The sequence below is a fragment of the Drosophila novamexicana genome, unplaced genomic scaffold, assembly GCF_003285875.2.
Source record: "Drosophila novamexicana strain 15010-1031.04,08,12 unplaced genomic scaffold, DnovRS2.1 tig00004554-arrow-pilon, whole genome shotgun sequence".
NCBI lineage: Eukaryota > Metazoa > Arthropoda > Insecta > Diptera > Drosophilidae > Drosophila > Drosophila novamexicana.
In genome coordinates, this window is record NW_020825051.1 from 4,993,609 (window position 1) to 5,016,498 (window position 22,890).

Sequence of the window (22,890 nt, forward strand, 5' to 3'; positions counted from 1 at the left end):
CGCATCGCGAACGTGGTCACCTCAACCAACAGGCTGTCAGAATCCGTAGTCGTAGCCGTAGTCGCTGACAGTGCACAGCGCCACAATTGCAGGTGTGTGTGCGCCGAGCGTGTGTGTGTGTGTGCGAGTGTGCGTATGTGCTAGTGCTTTGTGCATTTGTGCACTGTTATTGTTATTGTGGGGCGAACGTGAAAACCTGACGTCGCCAACAAGCCAAAATTTATATGATATGAGACAACGATACCACAATGCGCGTGTGTGCAATCAAAATTTAATTAAATTGAAAACGAAAATGCAAAAAAAATGAAATATATATATATAAATATATATTTATATGTATATAAAAAACACAGCCCATAAAATTGGCAGCACAGCTAATTAGCATTTAAAGCGCAATTAGCAATTGAATACAAATTGGCCAACCACTCTCAAGCAAAAATCATGAAAAACAAACGAAAACTGCATAAAGAAATTCTCAAATAATATAAAAAATAGATAAAAGAAAAATACATATATATATAAAGCAGACTGCAAAACAATTAAATGACATTTTACGAGTTTTTTATTCTATTTGTGTCAAAGCTGCAATAGAAAAAACACAATTTAAAATTTTGTGTCGCGCTGACATCAACGTCGTGAACGTGGACCCAAAAAAGCAAAGAATGAAAAATAAATAAATAAATAAAGTAAAGAATTGAACTCAAAAATAGAATATTTGAGACGTGTTCCTTTTACTCGTGGAACTGCCGAGGCGCAGCACTAAAAATTCTGTAATAGTCCACGAGGCCACAGCACACACACACACACACACGCACACACAGACACTATAGCTATAGATACATATGTATCTATACATATTTCTTTTGACTGTCGCTGAATGCAGCATCTCTGCCTCGGGTCCATCGACGGACTGACGTTCTGCTTCTTCATTTCTTCTTTTTTTTTCTTCAAACATATTTTCCTTTTCATATTTCATTTGTGCTTTTTTTTTTTTTTTTTTGTTTTGTATTTATTTATTTTGTGGGCTATTCCCAAAACTACTTTGAGTGTCTCGAGTGTTGTTCTAGCTCTTGTTGTTGTTGTTATTGTTTGTGCAGAGAGTGGCAAAAAATTTACTTGGATATGTGTCTGTGTGTTGCAAAACTACAGTAGCGTACGCCACAAGTTGCACTGCAAGTCAATGGGAAAAGAAATCAATTCGTTAGCTCTACATACAACTTATTCGTAATCAGAGAGGCTGCACAAGCTAATCCTTAAGAAGGAATAGACCTGAGTCACTTTGCCTATATGTAGGCAGACTGTTTTATCGAAAAATATTCTTCAGGCGGTTTTTGACAACAAGCCAAAATAATTTAATCTGATTTATTGAGGGGTCTATTTTTTTAATTACCTAAAACAAGGCAGATATATGACATAAAAGTTTCATACAGAATGAAAATCACATGACAAAATCTTTTATTCAAATAAAATCATTGTCATAAATTTGAAATTTTTAAGTTTGCATAATTTGTAGATATTAAACAGAAAATGAATGGCTATGTATAATATAATATATCATTTACATTGACTTACACTTAGTCAAATTTAAAGGATGATCTTACTAGAGTGTTATGAATTAATTGAACGATATCTAGAGTTAGCTTAAGCATCCATAAATTGGGATTGTTTTCTTTGGAACAACTGCTCAGTCATCATTCGCATGGCCGTGCACTTTATGCGGGGACGCGACTGTACGAGTATCGCTCCCCTACGCACACAACTTTGTTCAGCTGCTGGGGAAACTGCTGTGAAACTATAGAATGATGAGAAAGCGAAAAGCGAAACGCATGATCATTGCGTAAAGTTTTTCATTTCTATTTTCCTTTACCTACAATCGGCTGCCGCAGCCGCAACGGCAACGGCAACGTCTGCCGCTGCCGCAGCTGCTGCCGGAGCCGCATGCGACGTGTTGAGCTCTGCGCCGCATTGTTCCGTTCAGTTCGTTTACAAAACGCCGGTTGGCCGTAACGGCCGCGGAAAAAACGTGGCCGTATACGGGCCGCCACGCAAATATGTGTCCGGGTGCTCCAGTTTTCCGATAGCGTGTTAATATTTCCCATGAAAATGCAACTGCTAAGGCGAAGGCGAAGGCGTAGTCGGAAGGCGTGGAAGCTGCAGCACGGACACGACGCGAACTTTAGCGATTTGGTGGCATTATTTTTGGATTAAGCAGCGCCAAATTACAACAGACGGTAAGTGCGCACACACACTCACACACACTTACACACATATGTATATGCAAATAAGCAAACTGAATAATGTGCATTAATTAAAATTTTGGGCTGCCTGGGAGCGCAAAAAGCGAAGTGTAAACAAATTATATGTGCCATGAAATATTTAAGCAATTTAACTAAAAACAAACCAAACACAGCGCCATTCTCTAATAATTAAATCAAACAGCAAACTGCAAATGCCTGGCAAGCATTTGGGCAAGCGTTAAGCACAACACCGCACTGCCGTAGATACAGATACATAAACAGACTTACCTACAGATACAGATATAGATACATATGTATATAGATACATAGATCTGCGAAATTGTTGCGCTCCAATGCAAATGCAACAATATTTGCACCTGATTTCAATGCAATTCTCGTATATTGTTTCTATGGCTACACACACACACACACACACACACACACACCAACACACACACCAACACACACACACACTGACACTCCATGAAGCCAAAGCTGAGCAAAAAATGCTCGCACACCCCAACACAACCAACTGCTTCTGGCAGCTGCCGTGCTGTGCGTGCGGCAGAATTTGCTCAGCGGGGGCGGCCACGCCCACAGCGCACACAGGCATCCAGTTCGCAACTTTTTTCGAAGCAATATTTTTTGTGCGCCTGCATTTTTTATGCGAATTTTCGCACAATTCATGCGCACTTTAATACCCTGCTAAGTACACCTTGTGTGTGTGCGAGTGTGTGTGCGAGTGTGTGTGTGAAAGTGTAAAACTTTAATTGGGACATCAAGTGGCCGGCATATGCATTGTAGTGGCTGCTGCCGCTGCTGCTGCTGCTGCTGCTACTTTGTGAGATTTTCATATTTTATTAAATTCTGATTAATTTCCGCAAGTTGTGAAAAGTGTTGCGTGCTTTTGGGCGCACACACACATGCAAAAATAGCTCATAACTTGGCCATTTGAACAGCTGCAGGCCACAGCTGCGTTCAGCTCAATTAAAACGCACAAATTGCAAATCAACGAACACACATAAAATTCACACACACACACACACGTACACGTACACAGCCACACGCACACACACACACGTATCTAAAACGTACGTCATTTCAAGTATTTTGGCCAGAGAGCTAAGCATTTTATTGCATTTCACTGCATTTTGCTGCCACTTTTTGTTTGCCCTACATTCAATAAGCACATAAGGTATATGAGCGGGAATGTTGCACATTTATTGCAATTTAAAAGACAAATTGCCTCTTCTCAAGTGCCTTGAGAACAACTATTTAATAAAGTCTGGCGGACAATCATGTGAATAAGCTTATATTTATATTTAATTAACAAACAGAAATGTGTCTCTGACGATTTCCATCAATACTTAATTACATTTGGCTCGCATTAAGAGAGAGGTTGCGGACGGAAAGGGACAGTTTTTTACATAAAGAAGTCTTAACATTAATAAAAGTGTTTACAGTGCAGTTCTTTTCAGTTAAAAGGCAATATATACTTAAAGGGAAAGTAATTGTCCATAATGATACTCATCAGTAACTAATTACTTCGATTAGCAGTAACATAATGAATTAACTCTGCAAATGTCAATTGACTTAAAATCCATATAACAGAGGGCGATAGAAAGGGAGATAACAAGGCAGAGTTTCTAACATGAGCTTAACATGGATACAAAATGTTAATTTACAGCTTATTCAGATTAAACGAAAGCATTAACAAGAAAAATGTAATTCCTAAACAAAAGTTTTATATAGTCGAACTATTCCACACACACTACAAATATATTAAAGACACTTCAATATGTGTCATTCGGTACACGATATTTGAAAGTTCAGCACGCTCTCGTGCGTCGTTTGTGCATGTCGCTTTTGCAACATATATTTTTTATTTTCATATATTTTCCTTTGAGCTGCAGCAATTTGAGCTGCAGCAATGAGCACAACAAGAATTGAAATTGGAATTATGTTCGTTAACAGTCTGCTATTTCCTTATGCTGGCCGACACATGCACAGAAGAACTGACACATGGCCAGACGGACAGACGGACAGGCGGACAGCCGGACAGACAGCCGGACAGTCGGACAGACAGCAGAAATGACGCAAATCTGTATAATACCATTTGTTCAAAGTTGCTAATTTTATTTGAGGTGACACACAAGGCGGGAATGTACTTGAGAGCGAGAGAGAGAGAGTGAGAAAAATAGTGAGGGAGAGAGTGAGAGTGTGGGGAAGTGAGAAAGAGAGGGAGACAGTGCAGAATTAAAACTAAGAAAATGAGAATTTCAGGCATTTGCGTATGCGTGTGGAAATTATTATTGTCGAATAGCAAAAACTGAGCATATTTCAATATAAAAGACGCTGTCGCATCTATTTTTAACACAGAAGCAACAAGAAAAACAAAACTTAACATATATAAATAATAATATTTCAGCAGCCAAAAAGTGCTGCTCAAATTAGTTTAAGATACATTTTTAAATGTGACAGTAGTGAGTGTCTCGATAGGCATTGGAAGGCAGAAACCAGAAAAACACAAAACGACTGTCGAAATCTCATAATATTTTGTAATTTGTTTGCAGCAGCTGTAAACGACACAAATAATGAGCATAATAATTACAAAAGATTCGTGTCGCCAGCAAAAATTTAAATAACTCGAAATTAATACACATATAATTGATATGTATGCAACATATATATGTGATTGATGAGGCTTCCAGTAGAACTATCTATATATAGATATATACAAAAGTTTATATTGGATTTTATATTTCTTATATATAGCTATATATATATTTTTTTATGATGCGCTGACATTGAAGCATTTGCTGTTGATTAGCAACATTTGGAACATATACACATTCTATGCATATATATTTAAATGTATTATATATGCATGTGAATAATGGCTTCCATATTTGATTTTTACTTTAAACAAAGTTTGTTTTCTGAATGAATTTGAATAATTTGATTTTTTGTTTGCTCTATTAAATTTTATGCGCGATTTTCAGCAACGTTTTAAACAAATAGATTGTCCAACAATTTGTTTCAATTAATAAATATGTGAGCATGAATTGGCCAGAGATGAATATTAAAAATTCCAAACAGAATTAAAGCTGAAATGAGACGCAGCCCAAAGGGAAGATGCAAATTAAATGAAAGTAAACAGCAATAACAATTAAAAGGCTTACACGGGATTTAAGAAGTTTACTTATTATGCATATCAAATCATATGAAAATAAAAACAGAATTCTTGAGGGCGTTACAATAAATGTTCGCACAGCAATAAGTATGCGTAATATGGGGGATTAAGTTGTCAACGGGGATTCGGTTTGTTCAACTTGTGCATGCTGCAGATGACATGAATATTTAAAATTGTAAAAAGCGGAACTTAATGAGCCGGAAATGGCATTCGGCTGTAGTCATATATGTTATCATATAGCTGTGTGACAGCCATAAATAATAAGTAATTCATCAGATTGTGTGCACCCCGCACATATGTAATACATTGCCAATTTATTTATTTAACTAACGCATCTCGCATCTCGCATTTGACATTTTAATTACAGAACGAACAACGAACCACGATTAACGATTTAAATTAAGCTACTTACTAGCGGGCATATACAGATTTATTGAAGCTAGGGTAAATTGTTTAGAATTGCCGCAACAACAACAACATCAACAACAACAACAACAGCAACAACAACAAAAGCGACAACAACTGTTAAGCCTTTAAGCGGCCTAGTCTCTTAAAACTTGCGCTCCAAAAACACTAGGCTTAACTGAAATTTTAAAATATTTTTTTATCAACGATAATTTGAAAGTTTTCGAAGACAAGCCGGACAACAAATAGCAGAAAGAAGTAGCAGCAGCAACAGCAACAGCAGCAGCGAACAGAATCGAGCAAAGGCAAGTGAATAAACAAGCTGAAAAAGAAGCAGCAGAAGCTCAAGTGAAGACAAGCCAAACAACACGAGCAACAACAACAGCAGCAGCAGCAGCAACAGCAACAACTTGAACAAGAGCAACAACTACTGCAAAATGGCTGCCGTACAACGGAAACTTGTGCACAAGCAATTCAATTCACCAATGGGCCTTTACTCCCAGGAGAACGTTAAGGCCACGCTGAATCGCGAGCTGAAGGCCTTCGGGGCCGACGGGTGAGTTAAACGAAATGATTCCCTAACACATTTAAATGCATAATTTCATAGAAACTGGGCGAAAGTGAAAGATGAAAGGCTGCACGTTAATAAAAAAAAAATAATAAATTAAAAAGGGCAAAAGTCGGCCTTAGTTAGCCCCCATTATGAGGTTAGCCTCCATAGAAAGAAAAATAGGCAGTCATTGCCATTATATCTTGTATCTGAGGCTGCTGCACAGGTGCACGGCTGAGAACACATTAATGTACAGGGTATATACATATATGCGCATTAGTCTATGTGTGTGTGTGCCAGTATATATAGAGGATGATATAGCGCAGCTGTGAGGCGCACTTTGTGCAGTGCAGCGCAACGGCAACGGCAACGGCAACTGCGACGCCAGCAGCAGCAGAAGCAGCAGCAGCAGCAGCTCTGCCAGCGACAACTGTTGGCGATTTGTAGTTACAGTTGCTTTCAATTTGTATCTCACACACATAGATACACACACAGGCAGCGCACAATTAAAACCGCTTGACTTTTAATTGTAATTACCAAGTGCTACACATAAGTAGCAGCAACAACAACAGCAACAACTACAGCGCGTATCTGAAAGATGCTGTGGACTTGAAAATTGTAGCTGCTGCTGCTGCTGCTGCTGTCGCCGCCAAAATGGGCAACAACAACATATTATCTCTGGCATTGTTGTTAGCAATTGTTGTTCAAATAAACCGGCCTAAACTGCGCCACACACTCTAAGTAGCTTTTCAGTTATTCGGTGTCTATGCGTGCGACAAAACGTGTGCAACAGCGGCGGCAGGCAGAAAACAAAAGTATCTTTTTAACAATTTAATTACAAAGCAAGTGAAAATTAAAGCGCCCCCAAGCAAACAAACCGAACGCAGTCAGACAGACGGACAGACAGACAGTCTTTAAACGCGTTCGCGTGTGCACACACAAAAAGTTATCAAGTTTTGCTGCTGTTTGGGCCAAAACACTTGCCAGCAGCAACAACAACAACAACAGCAACGACAGCAACAAAAGCGACCATCTCCAGCGGCCTTTCACAATGTATGTTAATAATCGCAGCTGCGAGATACTTTTGCAAACTTTATATAAGTGCTAAACAATTCTCTAACGATCGATGAGTCACACGCACAAATTAGGAGGGGGCACGAGCAGGTGGGGAACGTGCCAGGGGGCCAGCAGGGCGGGGGATTGCATTTAGTAGCAACAACAACAATGTCAACAAACACAATGCAGGCGCCTAGCCAAAAGTTGTGATGCATCTTTTGACTGGCTGCCATAGCAAGTGTGACTCACAGTAGGATGCCTTAAAACTACAGTGAAGCACAAATACAAAGGGCGAACAAGTGTGCAAATATGTAGCTCTAACAGAAGTTTTCAGAGAGCACAAAGTAGTTGAATCATAGCTCAAGATATATATTGAAAAGATTTGCCAAATCTTTCTACTAGACCGACTTTTGGCATAGCGAGCATTTAGCTGGATAGATAATTGAAGATATGCTCTTTGTTTCTGGTTTCATTGAAGGTTATTTATTTCCTCCGTTATATTAGGCGAACCAGTTTTTGTACACTTGCTTTAACAGGAATACATGCATATACATTATATTTAGGGAAATACGAACTGGAGTTGGAATACATAAGTGTTTACTTTTAGCAATTCAGGTTTAGTTTCCGCAATACTCTAACATTTCCAATCTCGAGCAAGGCTTGCGGCAACATTCATCGACAACGCCGCGCATTAGCCGCCTGGTGGCCACCAGGGAATTCTGATTCCTTGGCGGCAATCCCCAGAGCGTGTCCCTGTCCTCCACATCGTTCGCCTCGTACTGCTGGTCCACATAGTCAAAGAGATCCACTGCAATGCAGAAATGCGTTAATGCAAATTGCTGTTCGAATCAAAGCCAATCAGCCAAAGCAGCAGCAGCAGCAACTGTTGCCGCAGTTACAGGCGCAGCTGCAACCACAGCTAGTGTATGAGATACTTACACGAGCCGCGTTTGTGGTGTTGAAAGGAACCGAATTTGCCCTTGCAGACTACGTAAAGTGTTTCGGTCAGTTCCGAACCACACACCTTATAGCTGTTCGCGGCTTTGGCGCTGTAAAATCCCATCAGCAGCAGCAACATTAGCGACAGCAAGAAGATTTGTATGCTTTTCGCCATTTTGTGCTGCTGGAATTTTATCGCTGCTGGATATTGTGCCTGGTTAGATGCCACACAAGATGTGATGCAGTTCCGCGGCATGGTTAAGGCTTTTATATCAGTTGCCGGTGGCGCTCGCTTGTCAGTGTCGATTAAGTTAACCTGGTCACCGGGTTCTGGGTCAATGTGGGCAGCGCCGCATGCAAAATCCAAATACTAGGGCAATGGGTGGTTTAGCTAGACGTCTTCTCAGTGGCCGTATTAATTTATGCCCAAGACGACACGCGTCTTTGAGCAAAATATATAATTAGAATACATAACACGTAAAATACCAAAACAAAATCCAGAGTATAAGCAGTAACAAAAATATTGAATTAAAAAAAAATAAATAAAAAACTTAATTGTCTTCGACCGTGACAGGACTCGAACCTGCAATCTTCGGATCCGAAGTCCGACGCCTTATCCATTAGGCCACACGGTCTTGTTGAAATGATTCGTCTAATCGTGCAGTTAAGCGGTTCACAGAGCGCGAAAACGTTTTATTTTTGTATACAGTTTGTACTGACTGCCGACAAAGCAGTGCAAACACGCACTGAACATAGCAAGCAGTGTTTTCGAGTTATACTCAAACTGTACGCCAGTGGCCGCTCAACTGTAATGACAGCAACGTTTCTATTTTTACACATTGACATAAATATTTTAGATATATAGTGAGAACTACTTATAGCACCCAAGTATCGGCGCTAAGTGCCAGCTGGAGGCTGTTTATGTTTAAGTTTAAGAATTTTAACTGCAAAAAAAACATACAGTAAAAGCTCATTGTAATTTATGCCCTGAAATTCGGCAATTAGCACTTTTCTGAGAAGCTCGTTTCCTCTTGATTAATTTTGCAGTACAAACAAAAATATTATTATTAAATTATGCAATTTGAAAATAGCAAACTCGGGGAATGCTTTTTATATATTTTTTTAACGGGTTTGGTTTCACATTTGCTTATCTCTTCAAGCGTCACCTCGATCTAGGGGTCTTGAAATCTTATCAGGTAAACTGTGTGCAATATAAATATAATCTTGCTGGTATTTTGTGTACTTTGACTTGATATTTGGGTTAAATTAAGAAAAGCTTTGTTCTAATTTAATTTTAAGCATAACAAAATTAGACTTTGACTTAAAAATTTAACATTTTAATTGACTTTTATTGAATGAAATTATTTATTAATTTTATTCTAATTAACTTTTCAGGATTGAAATCGACGATCAAATCACAAAACCCCTGAACTTGGCCAACTCGGCCGTTCTGCGCGCTGTCGAGGAGGAGGAGCAACAAATCAAATGCGGTAGGTGCCATTTGTCTGCTTATATATGTATATATATATATGTATATATGTGTGTGTATATGTGTGTGCTGTTTGTCCAAACACGAACAACAACATAGAGAAACCTTGTGCAACATTCAACAAACAAACAAACAAAGTGCTCGTGCCCGTGAAATGTTTGTTGTTGTGAAAATTTTATTTATTTGAATTTGAATCAAAACCCAAACCCGCGAACCCATCGCAGGCGACTTTTATGCTCGTCCGAGGCAAAGTCGCACGCGACAGCGCGATGCGGAGGGCCCCAATTCCCCGGTGGAGCCGCCGCATCATGCGCTGCATCAGCAGCTGCTGGATCAGATCAAGACACAGTATCTAAGCCATCAGCATGATGTTGTCATCGATCGGGACACGGTGCTCCGCATCAATCGCATGTCCACCACGCGCAGGCATCTGCTCAGGCGCGATCACAGCTGGCCGCCCGTGGAGCAGGAGGCGGCGGGCACATCTACAGCCCAGAACGTCACGCCCTCTCCGACGCACAGCATCGATGTGCTGCGCGAGAAATTCAACAGTCCCACGCGCATTGTGGAGCCGTCGCCGCGAGAGGTGCGCCAGCAGCGTCTCCAGCTGGAGAGGAGCGCCAGCCCAAAGCAACAAAGGCAACGCATCACCCCGCCGCCCACCCCCAAGCCGTCGGATGAGCCACTGAGCAGCAGCTGCCGGCAGACGCCCCAGGCCAAGGGTTTCTCGGCGCCCGAGACCAAAGCCGCGGACTCAGACATTGGCCTGGTGGCGCCCAAGTGCGAATACTACGAACAGTTGACGCACAAACGCCCGACCACGCCCACACTGAAAGCAAGCAGCAATTACCGCCCACGACTGAAGCGTCAATCGTATTCCCTAGATCGCGGACGAGCCCGCAAACGGGCCGTGGCCCTGGGCGGTGGCACGGAGCTGCCACCACTCAAGCCACGGAATGGGAGTGGCAGTGGGAATGGAACACCGAAAGTGCAGCGTCGCAGCATCAAGCTGGCCACCGAGCTGAAAATCAGCTACGACACGGACACCGCCAACGATGGCGACAGCGAGGAGGAGCCCAAGGCCAACAGCGCTGTTGCCGCTGTTGACATCGATTTGGAAACGTTGCCGCTGCCAGCGACGCCCAGCGAAAGGGCAGCCACAGCTGCAGCTACAGCAGCCGCAGCAGCTGCTGACACGGCCAAGCTGATGACCAAGAGCTTGCCAAGAAAAGCCGCGACGGTAATTGACAGCCTGGCACTTAAGCAGCAGCAGCAGATGGCGCTGGCCCTGGCCACGGCGGCATTCGATGCCCAGTCGAGCGGCGGTCGCATTATCCCAGTCACAGTCAGCGCTGAGACGTCGCGGTCAGCCCATCCTGGACAGCTGCTGGGCAGTGTGCAGCAAATCTACGACGACGCCTGCAGCTATCTGCGCCAGGATCAGCAAAAACATCAGCAGCAGCAGCCGAACATGACGCCGCCCACCAACACAGAGGATGCCTCGCTCCCGGCCACATATGTGAGTGCCACCAAAGGCATCAAGCTGCAGCGCCAGGACAGTGCGCCCAGATTGAAGCCACAGGGCAGCCATCAGAGCTGTGTGCCGACGCCGCCTCCGCTGCCCCCACCGCCGCCGCCGCCGCTGCTGCAGCTGCGCGCCAAGACGCGGCAGGAGGCAAAGGATATGCAGGCGCGTCGTCAAGGTGGCATCTATGACAGCAATCCAGAGACGCTGCCAGCCCTGGCCAAGCAGCATGAGGCGCATGTGGAGATTGCCCAGCTCGAGGCGAAGTACGCACACATCCAGCAGTCCATCACGGAGCATCTGCTTCAGATTGATGCGTACATGCAGAACGCCAAGAATGCCTTGCAGCGCACAGTGCAGCCCACGGCCACGGCCACGGCCACTGAGCCACCACCAGCAGTGGCACCACCAGCAAAGCCACTGAGCAGCGGCAACCACAACAACAATGAGCTCTGGGATATTTTTGCTTCGCGGCAATCGCCCATTCTGGCCGTGGAAAGTCCACTGCAGGCGATACTGCGACAAATTTACTGCCGCGCAGCTGGCATACAGCTGCTGCCCAAGGAGCAGGTCATGCCGGAGATGCACCTGCAGCCCGTCATGCCCGCAGAGAACGTGCCAATTGTGGAGCGCGCACTGGAGGATCTGCACAAGATTGCCATTGCACTGGACAGCGAGGAGCACGCGCTGCTGCACGTAGAGCACAAGACGACGCCAACAGCGGCCAAGGCGCAGCACGTAGTCATCGCGGAGGAAGAAGAGCAGCAGCAGCAGGAGCAGGACACGACAGCAGCCGCAGAGGAGGATGACGTAAGCTTGGACTACAGACATGTGTCGGATGTAATTGCCAACTATGAGCAGCTGTCGACGGGCAAGGCAGCAGCCACAGCGCAGCGCCAGGAGCTGTCGCTGGGCCCAGACAAACAAGACAAACAACGCCTCATAAATCAACTGGACACTGCTAAACACCAGGAGCAGCAGGAATCAATTGCACAGAAATCAATAAAACAGAAGGAAGAGCAAGGGGAGGGAAAGGACACGATAAAGAAGCAGCAGCAGCAGGCAACTGTACAGCCGGAGGAGAAGGTAAAGGAGCAGCAGTCAGAGGCGGAAGCCGAGCAGACGGCCACTTCAGGCTGCCAGCACGAGCCGACAGCAACTGAGGACATCTTGGGCGGCGGCTGGTGTACCATTTGTGGCGAGTGTCGCTCCTCGCCACACGGCTGGGGCAAGCTTACCAAGGCCGATCAGTGGCGCTTCGATAATCTGCAGAATGAGCCGCTGGCCAATTACAAATCCACCTACGAAATACGCAGTCCCTACGTGTCGCGCCAAATCTCCTGGGAGGACACACAGCAGCAACAGCAGCAGCAGCAGCAGGAGCGTGAGCCCAAGGAGCAGCTGCAGCGTCAGCGCAGCGTGGTCGAGATTGTGACCACGCCAGCAGCAACAGCTGCCCCCACCGAATCCAAGGAGTGGCGGGTCAGCAGATCGCCCAGTCCACTGCCGTATCGCAGGTATCCGGCGCCGCTGATTGACACCGCGCAGCGTTGCAGCTCGCCCTTTGGCCTGAATGCAGTGCAGCCGAAAGGCTCGACCACGCCCACGCCCACGCCCATGGAGGCGAAATACACGCATGTCTCACAGCTGGAGGGCCACAATATTGGGCTGCTGGTGAGCACCGCCACCGAGCCGCTGCAGCTGTCCATGTCCGCCTCATCCTCTTTGCTGGCGGCCACACCACCGACCACGCCCCGCTGCAACTCACAGCCGCCGCCCTTTGAGTTCCTTCTGCAACATGGTCTGGGCGCACAGGAACAGGGCTTCAAGTCGCTGGCAGGCAGCGAGGAGCGCCTGCGCGAGTTCAGCCTCAATCGATCCTTCGATAATGTGTCACCACGCCCCTATATAGGCATTGAAGGTGCGTTGCAAATCCTTGTGCCGTCATTATGCTTGTGGCATGATGCTCCTCCGATTTGTGTCCCAACCCGCCCGTAAATGTGTCTAAGTGAACAGTGTCTAATGCAACTTGGTTCTAGGAGGGGATCTTCTCTGGTAAACGCAATCTGGGCGAACCTATTTAAAGAGTGTGGGGATACCTTCCAATATTCGTAACTTCTTATAGATATATGTGCATATTTCTACTCAGCACACGCGGCTGTACTTATTCTTCTATGAGGCCCATACTTTGAAGTTTTCATTCTTTAATAACTTCTGTATGTATTGCTCTATCATATTTAAATTTTCAAGAATCAAAGCTAAGTCAACAAAATATGTTATTTTGAAAGATGCGAGAGAAGGTTTCTAGGAACTGAATCTCGAATCTCACGTGGCATAGCATTCCCATATGCTGGGACTTATGAGTTCAAAAGAAAATACTTGATATATTTAGGTCCATCGCTTGCCTTTTTTAAAAATCATCGCAGGCACTACAAAGTAAATGTTTTCGATGTTTAAAATTCCTTAGCTTGCACCCAGTTCTATCGTAGATAACTAATTATTCATTGTTATTTATAGGACAGCTCAAAATTGACAGCAGAACGAAGATAGAAAGAAATGTTCAAGTAAAATGACAAATTTCAAATATTTCGCCAGGTGCTTTCAAGAAACAGACTAGGTCATAGAAACCTCACCGAAGAGCACAAGCGCGTCAATGGGTATTGAAATTATATAAATTAAATGATCTTTATAAGTTAGACAGACCATCAGGTCGGTTTTAATGGGAATTCAAGCAAAGAACTATATTGATCTGGCACTCATGCAACAATATTTATCGACTTACATCTAACCCAAACCTTCTTGTTGCTCAGATTTAGATTTATCTCTGATTTCTGGCAGACGTCAAAAACATATTTCATGTGCATAAGCATGTTTAACAAGCGTATAGACATCTATTTGTTTATACTTATTTAATGTCTTACACTGTAGATCGTCTATAGATTTATATGTATATATAAATTTCTACAAGATTGCTAATAATTTTAATGAGCCAACAATTGTCGTACACCTGTGAGAATACGTTTAAAAACAGATTTATTTTAGCTTATTGTTAGCCCAAAACGACAGTCGTTTAATTTTAGCCACAAACTAGTCATCGGCCCAACCCCTAGAATCGGGAATAGCTATAGACCCAGTGAGCTATATAGCCTCAGACACTTGAGTCACAGACAAACAGACAAACAGACTAAACGCAATGGATTTGGCGACAAGTTGAACACAGTTGCCCGCCCACTTGATTTGCCAAACGAAGCATTAGCCATAATGTCAAGTACTTATGGCTGGCCCAGGCCCAGGTCCGATGTGATCCGATATGATTTACAATCCTATCATCTATAATATGGCATATGGCTGCGCGTATTGCAAACCGATTTATATAATTAAACAGAACAAGCAAAAAAATATGCAAAATATTTATCTGCGAATATATACCTAGTGTCTGTGTCTGTGTGTGTATACCCTTGTGCCTTGGGCCGTGCAGCATTTCAAGGTGCGGCACAAATCAAAAATCGAAGGTGTAAACAATGCAGACGCAGCACTTCAGGAGCAGCCCGTGGGCGGGGGGAGTGGGCGCGGTAGCGGGCAGCGGTTGCCTTCAGGCCGAAGCATCATTAACAGCAATTTAATTTGCACGTATTTAGCGCGCCTCGATTTTCAGTAATTTTCTTTGGCGAAAAACACACTTGCCCTGCCCCCCACCCCCTCTCTCTCTCTCTCCCACACACTTACTCTCTCGCGCTCTATCTGTGTGCAAACACCCATACCATTATGGATTAGCTTTCGGATCTGTTGAATAATTTCCTGAGCAGCTCGCGGGCACCTCCACACTTAGTAGCATACATCGAAGGCACAAAGATATCGCGCGGCCAACGCGAACGAATTAGCAATAGAAATAGAAATAGAAATTTAATTGAAATTGATTTTTAAATTTATCAACGATCAATATCGAGATTCGACGAAAACAAAAAACAAAAATTTAACGAAACGCGCGCCAGCAAAAATTGTTGCTGCCAATTAATTTGCATATAATATTTTTTAACCAACGAATTATTTGTGGTGTGGTCCTAACTAAACAATTCCTTCTTTGACAACCTTCAATATTTAAACGATCAATTAATTTAATTCGCATTACGTAACGCTCCTATTGTTGCTGTCTGTGTGTGTATTTGTGTATATAAGAAAATTATCATAATTATTGTGTGAAAACTCACGCACACTCAGCGCCACACACACACACACACAAAGACTCACACAGAGACACGCTGTTATTTTATACCCAAAAACAAAATCATAAAAAATAAGAAAAGCTAAGAAAATATCAAAATTTATTTTTACGCGCGGCGCTCGATCATAAATAAGTAGCCAGTATCTGCAGAAAAATTCATAAGAAAAGTTTCAAGAAAGGAAAAGCACACACAATGGGCGCACAGTGGAGACTGATAAACCAAAACTACAAGAATATGGAGGGTAAATTTTGTTCAATATTGATAAGATTTTTCATTTAACTTGACTGACGGCGGGCGTTGGCAATTGTTGCTGCCGCTGCAGCAGCAACAGCAACAGACGTCAACAACAGCGGCAACATGTTGCACGTAGCTGTCAATGCTGTCATCATCAGCATTGTTGTTGCTGTTGCTGTTGTTGTTGTTGTTGCTGTTGCTGCTGTTGCAAATTCTTCTGTTTTTGAATCGTCAGCTAAATTTAGACACAATGACAACAGCGTATGATTTGCAATTCGAAATTCGAAAAGTCTCGCACTCTTCAGTTGTCTAAAATTTGTTTCATTTGCTGAATTGTACACTTTTAATTGACTTAAATCATTTTCAAATTGTTTGTCTTGCATCTGAGTATCTTTAATATTCGCCCCAAGGCCAACGACGCCCACATCTGCGCGCGTGTTGGCGACAACACACACACACACCCGCACACATACATATACTTATTATGCATGCATATTTTACAAAGCACAGTTTTTAATGCATTCTCTGGCCGCAATCTCCACCCCACCCCCTTTTTTTGTTGCAGGTTACAAACGTGTCGCCTGGCCACCAGCCTCTGAGGAGCGCATCGTGCGTGAGTTTACACCACAGCCGCCGACACAGAGCCCGGCGCCGGGCAGCGGCGGATACTATCCACAGTCTGCCGGTCAGCCAGTGCCCAGTGCTGCTCCAGCTCAGGTAATTGTGCCAGCCAAGCAACCAGCCCTAATCAGACCCTTGATTGTATATATATAAACGCATATACTTAATTAGTTTATCAACTTGACTTTTGTACATACTGTGTAAATTGTAAATATAATTGTTACTCAATCTGCAACTGTCATTGGGTATCTGGTGAGGCACATTTGTAAATACAATGCATACACCCTAAGCACACAAATGCACACATGTACACACACACATACATTCACCCACCCACCCACTAACAAGGAATACTCACTGCCAACTTGCAGGGACCCATTTATAACAACGTTCAGCCACGAACCCAGCCTGAACAGCACCAACAACCACAACAACCACAACAGCCACAACAATACCAACAATCCGCCCAAAATGTATATGGCCCAACCACTAACTATGCGTCAAACGGTTACGCACCAGCAACAGTTGCTGCAGCACCTGTAGCCCAAGCCCCAGCTAATAACTATAACTATCCACAACAACCCGTCCAATACACACAGGCTCAGTTCGATAGACAACCCTCGAGGGAGCCTGTGCAGGCGCCTGCCGCCTCCTACCCACAGCAACAACAGCAGCAACAGCAACAGTTGCCGCCGCAGCAGCAACAGCAATACCAGCCGACTTACCAACAGCAACAGCAGCCGCCCATTCACGCCGTAGACAATGCGGGTGCCGGTTGGAAGCATATAGGCGCTCCGGCGCCCAAGACACACAGCGACTTCAATGCTGGCGGTGTTGCACCCACAACTGCCTATGCGCCCTATCAGCAACAGCAGCACCAACTGCAGCAGCAACAATATCAACAACAACATTATCTACAGCAGGTAGCGTTTGGCTGAATGGATTTATAGCCTGGCTTTGGCATTGGCCCTCGTTGCAAGAAACTTTTGCTGCTGCTGTCTATCTACACAAAGTTGAGAATTCCCTTCTAGGCACTAACCCGACTAATAAGTAGTTTTAAAACACGTTTATACGCGCCGCAGATACACGAACTGACGAATTGTTTATATTATTATTACGCGAAGAGAAAAGCGAATTTATTATATGTTTATGTTTATTTTTAGAGGAGCACCTATTTATATGTTTGTTTTTTTTTTTGTTTTTTGAAATTCTTTAATTTGATTTTTGATTGTCAGTTCAGGTAGAGTGCGGTACGTGTAAACCGCAACCCTAGCGCAAAACTAGGCCATTTCCCAAGGCTGTATATAAACCCTTCCACCTGTATCCAACTATGCATACATTGTAGCTGTCACATTTAGTTGATATTAACCAAAGTTCTCACATTCTCTCACTCACGCTTTCTCTCTCTATCTCTCTCTCTCTTCTCTGCTCTGCTTATTCTATGCAAATTTCAGCTGTAAACTGCGAACTGCTGCTAATGCTGAATTAATTGAATTACTGACAGCAAAGAAAAACCCCTTCCACGCCTAGCCACTAGCTTAATTTTCCGATTCTGTTCTCTATATTCCTGTCACTGTATAATTGTCTCTCTTATCTCTTTACTCCCACATATCTGTTCGTATCTGTATGCGTATCTGTTACTGTATCTGTTTAACTGTTGCACTCGCACCCACCAACCACCAACACATCCATAACCTGTCTCTATTGGCACCTGAAACTGAAATTCCATGACTCGCATGTCTTGCACCATCAACACAACCACAACGACAACCAACAGCAGCAACCACAGCAACAATATGGTGCGCCGGCCTACGACAACTATCAGCAGCAATACCCCCAACAACAACAGCAGCAGCAGCAGCCGACAGCTCCGCCGCACTGGCAACAGCAGCAACAGCAGCCGCAGCAGCAGCAGCCGCTGCCACAGGCACAGCAGCAATATCAGGCTCCATACCAGACGTCGGCTTACCAACAGCCACAACAACAACAACAACCACAAAATTATCCACAGCAAAATGGTGGCACTAACTATGCTCAACCACAATACAATTCTTATTCGCAGCCTCAGCAGCAGCAACAGCCCCTGCAACAACAGCAGCAACAGCCACTGCAGCAGCAACAACAGCTGCCCTACTCGCAGGATCAGACTGATCTGCAGCACGGCTATCGTGGCGCCAGTCCTGGCATCATAACGCTGCGCAAGGAGGCGCCCGTCTCACAGAAGCCAGCGCCAGTTTACACTTCGCAGCCAGCCGCCGTCAGCTATCAGGGTGAGCGCAGCTACAGAAGCAACAGCTGGCGCGGCTTTACAATTGCCATCTGATTGCATCTCTTTGCAGGAGGCAGCAAATTGCGCGGAGATTTGAAATGGCCACCACCGGAGTACAAGGAGGCTGCTGCACGCGAAAACGAGGAACGTCGCCTGTTGGCGTTGGGCCCCGTTTGCCGTCCCCGAAGAGTCAATCGTGTATGTAGGGCGCCTCAATGAAAATTTCTGTGCTACATTTTCATTCAGTTGAATTTAAAAAGTTAAAAAAATGGTCGCTGGCTCGAACCATAATTCGAAGCAAAGCTGCCTGAGCTAGAGACTCTTTTTAATCTCTGGTTATATTGTCTTTCATTGACAGGACTACACTTCCTTCTTTGCCAAGCACCAACTGAACAACGGCTATCCCAGCTACAAGGTGCCACCAGGCACCCAGCACATGTTTGGAATTTAAGCAACAGCTCAAATTGTGGCTAGATAAAGAAGGAGCATCAACAGCTCAAAAAGCAATGGAAAATTTGATCAATGGAACCCACTTCATATAATAATAATAATAAAAAACGACTATGTATATGTTACTAAAACGACGACTAACGAATCAAACTATATACTATAAAAACTATATATGTATATTGTTATACTAATTTTAAACGTTACTAACAAAGCAACTTTATATACGTATCTATCTATCATTATTTATATAATTATGCCAAACGAAACGATTATCAGGGTACGAAGTACGCCTTCTATACTTCTATAAACACTTCAGAGCTCATATTTCGTATGATATATGGGGCGCTGTATGTGAAAGAGAATAGGATTTTATTTTTGTATGCTGCATAGCATATTGGAGCATATGCATAACATAGATACAAATACTTATGAAGTATGCCTTTATGTTTGCCAATTATGTTTAAGTTGACAATTAATATGATACTACTAGCAACAACGAGACCTAGCAAATGAAATGGATATGATATGGAATATGAAACCTTGTTATGCAAATACTTTTAAAAAACCCAAAAACAAAACAAAAAAAAAAACGAACTAACATATCTAGCAATCTATTATATATATATACTTATCGCAATGTTTTACTTTATAGACCGCGCGGGCAGCCACGCCTAGAAACACGCCCATTGCGCCCATGCTTAAGACAATATATTTGGGTTAGTTTACTGTAAATTGAATCGATAGAGCCCACATATATGTTCTAGAGTCTGGGCCTGCTCAGGGTTGGATTTTTAGGCGCTGCCTCGCAGTGCGTCGCAATTGTTAAAATAGTTTGAGTTTGCATGATTTTTTGTCTATATTTTGTTCTATATCTACACAGATATTTATGTTTATTTACGATTATATTGTTAACGAGCATATTATAAAAAAATGTCAATGGTCCGTTGAGTAAGTTATGTGCCAAGCATGATATGATATGGCAATTCAGTGAGTTTATCAAATGTCAAAATCACAATCAAATCAAATATGTAATTGTCTCTGGGCGACACGTACAGGGCCGCATAGCAGCTCGCTCCTTGCCGGCAGGCAATAATATGAGGATGCCTTTGCCTGCTGCACGAGCGGGGAGATCTGAGCTTTGTGCGCGCCCTGAGGTGCCGCCTGGATGAAACCCAACACTCTGACTTACCCAAAACAAACAAAAAAGAAAAAACCAAAATATGACCAACAAATGTCAAAAGAATGAAATTGACGTTATGTTTACAATTTGTTGTATAACAATGAGAGCTATGAACACTAAAATCAAATAAATGGCTAGTTTTTGAATACTCGCGACGAGAGAAGTGCGGCGTTTGTGTTTTCTTGTTCTCTTAATGGATGATAGGTGTGCCTTGTGGTTTATACAAAGTTTTTCACATTGCTCTTTATTGAAACTTTTGTATTGCATTGCTAAAAACTATTATATTCACAATGATAATCGTAATTGTTATTATGATAGTTATATCGTTAAAGTACATATTGGTTTTAATAAATAACTAAAAGTAAGGCCAAATCAATTTCATACACAACTTCAAATACAGCGTGTTTCCAATGCGCTTTTCCTTTCTGGAATTTCTCTCGTTAGGCTTACTTCTTGATTAAATTTACTGTTTGTTGTGGCACTTTTGTGTGTGTTTGTGTGAGTTTAGAAATTAAATTTCCACTTATTGAAAATTAAATGCAAATGAATGCGTTTTGTTTGAAGGTTGGGCTGAGAGTTCAGTTTCGTTATTCAATTGGAGAAGATCAGATCAAATAAGCATTAACATTGACATAACGCTACAAATTTTTATATTTACTCGTATTTTAGTTTATAATGTGCACTTGGTTGTAAAATATCTCGCAGCTACAATTTCAATAGATTTGTATCATACTTCATTGATGGAAAGCACATTTTGCGCCGGCTGCTATTTGAAATATACGTACTTTTACCTGTTTTACGCTAGGTAAATGTATATATAAATTTAATTCATCACGACAGCACTTAGTAGCAATAAATTAAGTTTCGGATGAGCCGCCCTACGCGGACAACATTAACATCAACATCAACGAACAACGTCAGTTAGAACCCTGTAAATATTGTGTTGCATATTGCTTTTAATTGTGAGTCGGCTCCAGGTCCATGATGCTGCTGTTGCTGGTCGCACTGGTGGTCGCGGATGTTGTTGTTTTCGGACTTGACTTTTGTTTCGAGCCGCTGGCATAAGTGCTGGAACTAGAGGCAACGCCTGGTGCTGACCCCGAAGCAACAGCTGCGTCATTACCATCGTCTTCATCGTCGTCCTCTTCCTGTATTAGCTTGCGGGCCAATTTGACCGCCTCAAATTCACGATAATGCGCCTTGCGACGCCGCTCGAATTCACGGCGTCGTTCTGCAACATAGGACACAATTAAAATCGAATATTTAGGATGATGTTGGATGATTGTGAGCTTACGTCGCTCCTCTTCGCTAATAGGTTGATCATCGCCGGAAGAACCTTCATCGTCAATGCTTTGGGAAGACTGTTGTGTGCTGGCCGCAATCCGTAATCTACATGGGAAATAAGAAAGCATGGACTTAGCTTGCTGGCGCTAGGTCTAGGGCAAACGTGATTTATACTTCTCAACCAGCAGTTCGGTGTCCAGCTCGTCTCTGTTCTCATTAAATGGCTCCGTGTAGTTAAAAGGTGTTTTTGGTTCATCGATTTTCATATGCCCGTAATCCTTATCGGCTGGATGAAATGTTTGCATCACGTTCAGCTCATCGAACTTGGCACTTTTGCGAAAACTGCGAAAACGAATCTAGTGGTTAGCCTTTGTTTAATCTAAAGGTCAAAGTTGATTGCGCTTACCTGGCACCCGACTTGTCAAAGCTGCGCGAAGTCTTTAAAATGCCCTTGCATGGCAGCTGTGGACTGGGATTGTTTTGCATCTTGACCTTTACTCGGATGGGAAACACGTTAACTGAAATTAAGCACACACACATACAATCATACAAAAAAGAAGAGTTTAGCTTAATTTGAGTATGCACATTACGTCAATAAGATGATTGACTATGATGAATCACAGTAACAAAACAACGCATTTAAGCCTTTAATTTCGCTGAATTGTGGAATGACAATCACACAACTCGCGCCACTTACGACACCTTGCAGCGGCTTTGGTGCCCTTGAAGGGGGTCGCATGACCCAACCGCCCACAGTGCGAATGCCACCCACTGGGCTGCTGCTGCATGTGGCATTTGCAGCACCCTTTGGGTTGGCCTTTATTTAACTGCGCCCGCCATCATTTGGCCCTTTCTCTCGCTTTCTATTTGAGGTTTTTCTTTGCACAACTTACATTGTTTTTATGTTTTTTTTTTTTTTGTTTTAACCAAGCCGCAGCCGTATGGAATTGCAGTGCAATTTACGTATCGAAATTGCAGATTTGAAAACGCGTTTAAGTCGCAAGTGGTATCACGAAGACAGTTGTGTTTAACTTAATTTAGATATGTTAAATGTATTTAAAAACGCGCGCTAGCTGTTTGAACAAATTAGCGCTTTTTAATTTTGATATTTTATTTATTCTATTTGTATTAATAGTGCGTCTGCTGAAAGGCGCTGTTAACTTACTATGGGGTGCTGTTAACTTACAGTGTTGTTGCTACCCGCTAGAGATGAGCGATAGTTATGTATGTGTGGG

The 22,890-nt window shown here is 43.1% G+C and overlaps 3 protein-coding genes and 1 non-coding gene across 13 annotated transcripts; 1 reads left to right on the forward strand and 3 right to left on the reverse strand.

Moving 5' to 3' along the window:
• The first annotated feature begins 30 nt into the window (after positions 1 to 30).
• On the forward strand, positions 31 to 20,534 carry LOC115769756 (altered inheritance of mitochondria protein 3). Of its 9 annotated transcripts, none has more exons than XM_030714702.1 (8): positions 31 to 92; positions 6,056 to 6,391; positions 9,776 to 9,870; positions 16,417 to 16,568; positions 16,844 to 17,395; positions 18,250 to 18,742; positions 18,812 to 18,939; positions 19,100 to 20,534. In XM_030714702.1, the coding sequence occupies exons 2-8, from the start codon at positions 6,273 to 6,275 to the stop codon at positions 19,190 to 19,192; spliced, it is 1,632 nt and encodes a 543-aa protein (XP_030570562.1). In that variant the 5' UTR covers positions 31 to 92; positions 6,056 to 6,272; the 3' UTR covers positions 19,193 to 20,534. The 9 variants fall into 9 exon arrangements, with proteins under 9 accessions (XP_030570562.1, XP_030570561.1, XP_030570565.1 ...); XM_030714701.1 differs by lacking the exon at positions 31 to 92 and adding an exon at positions 1,989 to 2,231 and having other exon boundaries at positions 5,798 to 6,391; XM_030714705.1 differs by lacking the exon at positions 31 to 92 and adding an exon at positions 1,992 to 2,231 and having other exon boundaries at positions 5,798 to 6,391; positions 17,072 to 17,395.
• LOC115769759 (probable insulin-like peptide 5) lies at positions 7,945 to 8,727 on the reverse strand. The gene is made up of 2 exons (XM_030714714.1): positions 8,381 to 8,727; positions 7,945 to 8,249 (listed from the first exon to the last, which is right to left on the reverse strand). The coding sequence occupies exons 1-2, from the start codon at positions 8,634 to 8,636 to the stop codon at positions 8,059 to 8,061; spliced, it is 447 nt and encodes a 148-aa protein (XP_030570574.1). The 5' UTR covers positions 8,637 to 8,727; the 3' UTR covers positions 7,945 to 8,058.
• Trnar-ucg lies at positions 8,943 to 9,015 on the reverse strand. The gene has a single exon. It is a non-coding gene; the product is annotated as a tRNA-Arg (tRNA).
• Positions 20,076 to 22,796, reverse strand: LOC115769758 (protein phosphatase inhibitor 2). 2 transcript variants are annotated; one of them, XM_030714712.1, is made up of 5 exons: positions 22,549 to 22,796; positions 22,062 to 22,173; positions 21,830 to 21,997; positions 21,666 to 21,760; positions 20,076 to 21,602 (listed from the first exon to the last, which is right to left on the reverse strand). In XM_030714712.1, exons 2-5 carry the CDS (start codon positions 22,139 to 22,141, stop codon positions 21,328 to 21,330), a joined length of 618 nt encoding a protein of 205 aa, XP_030570572.1. In that variant the 5' UTR covers positions 22,142 to 22,173; positions 22,549 to 22,796; the 3' UTR covers positions 20,076 to 21,327. The 2 variants fall into 2 exon arrangements, with proteins under 2 accessions (XP_030570572.1, XP_030570573.1); XM_030714713.1 differs by lacking the exon at positions 22,549 to 22,796 and adding an exon at positions 22,241 to 22,252.
• Positions 22,797 to 22,890: the final 94 nt, after the last annotated feature.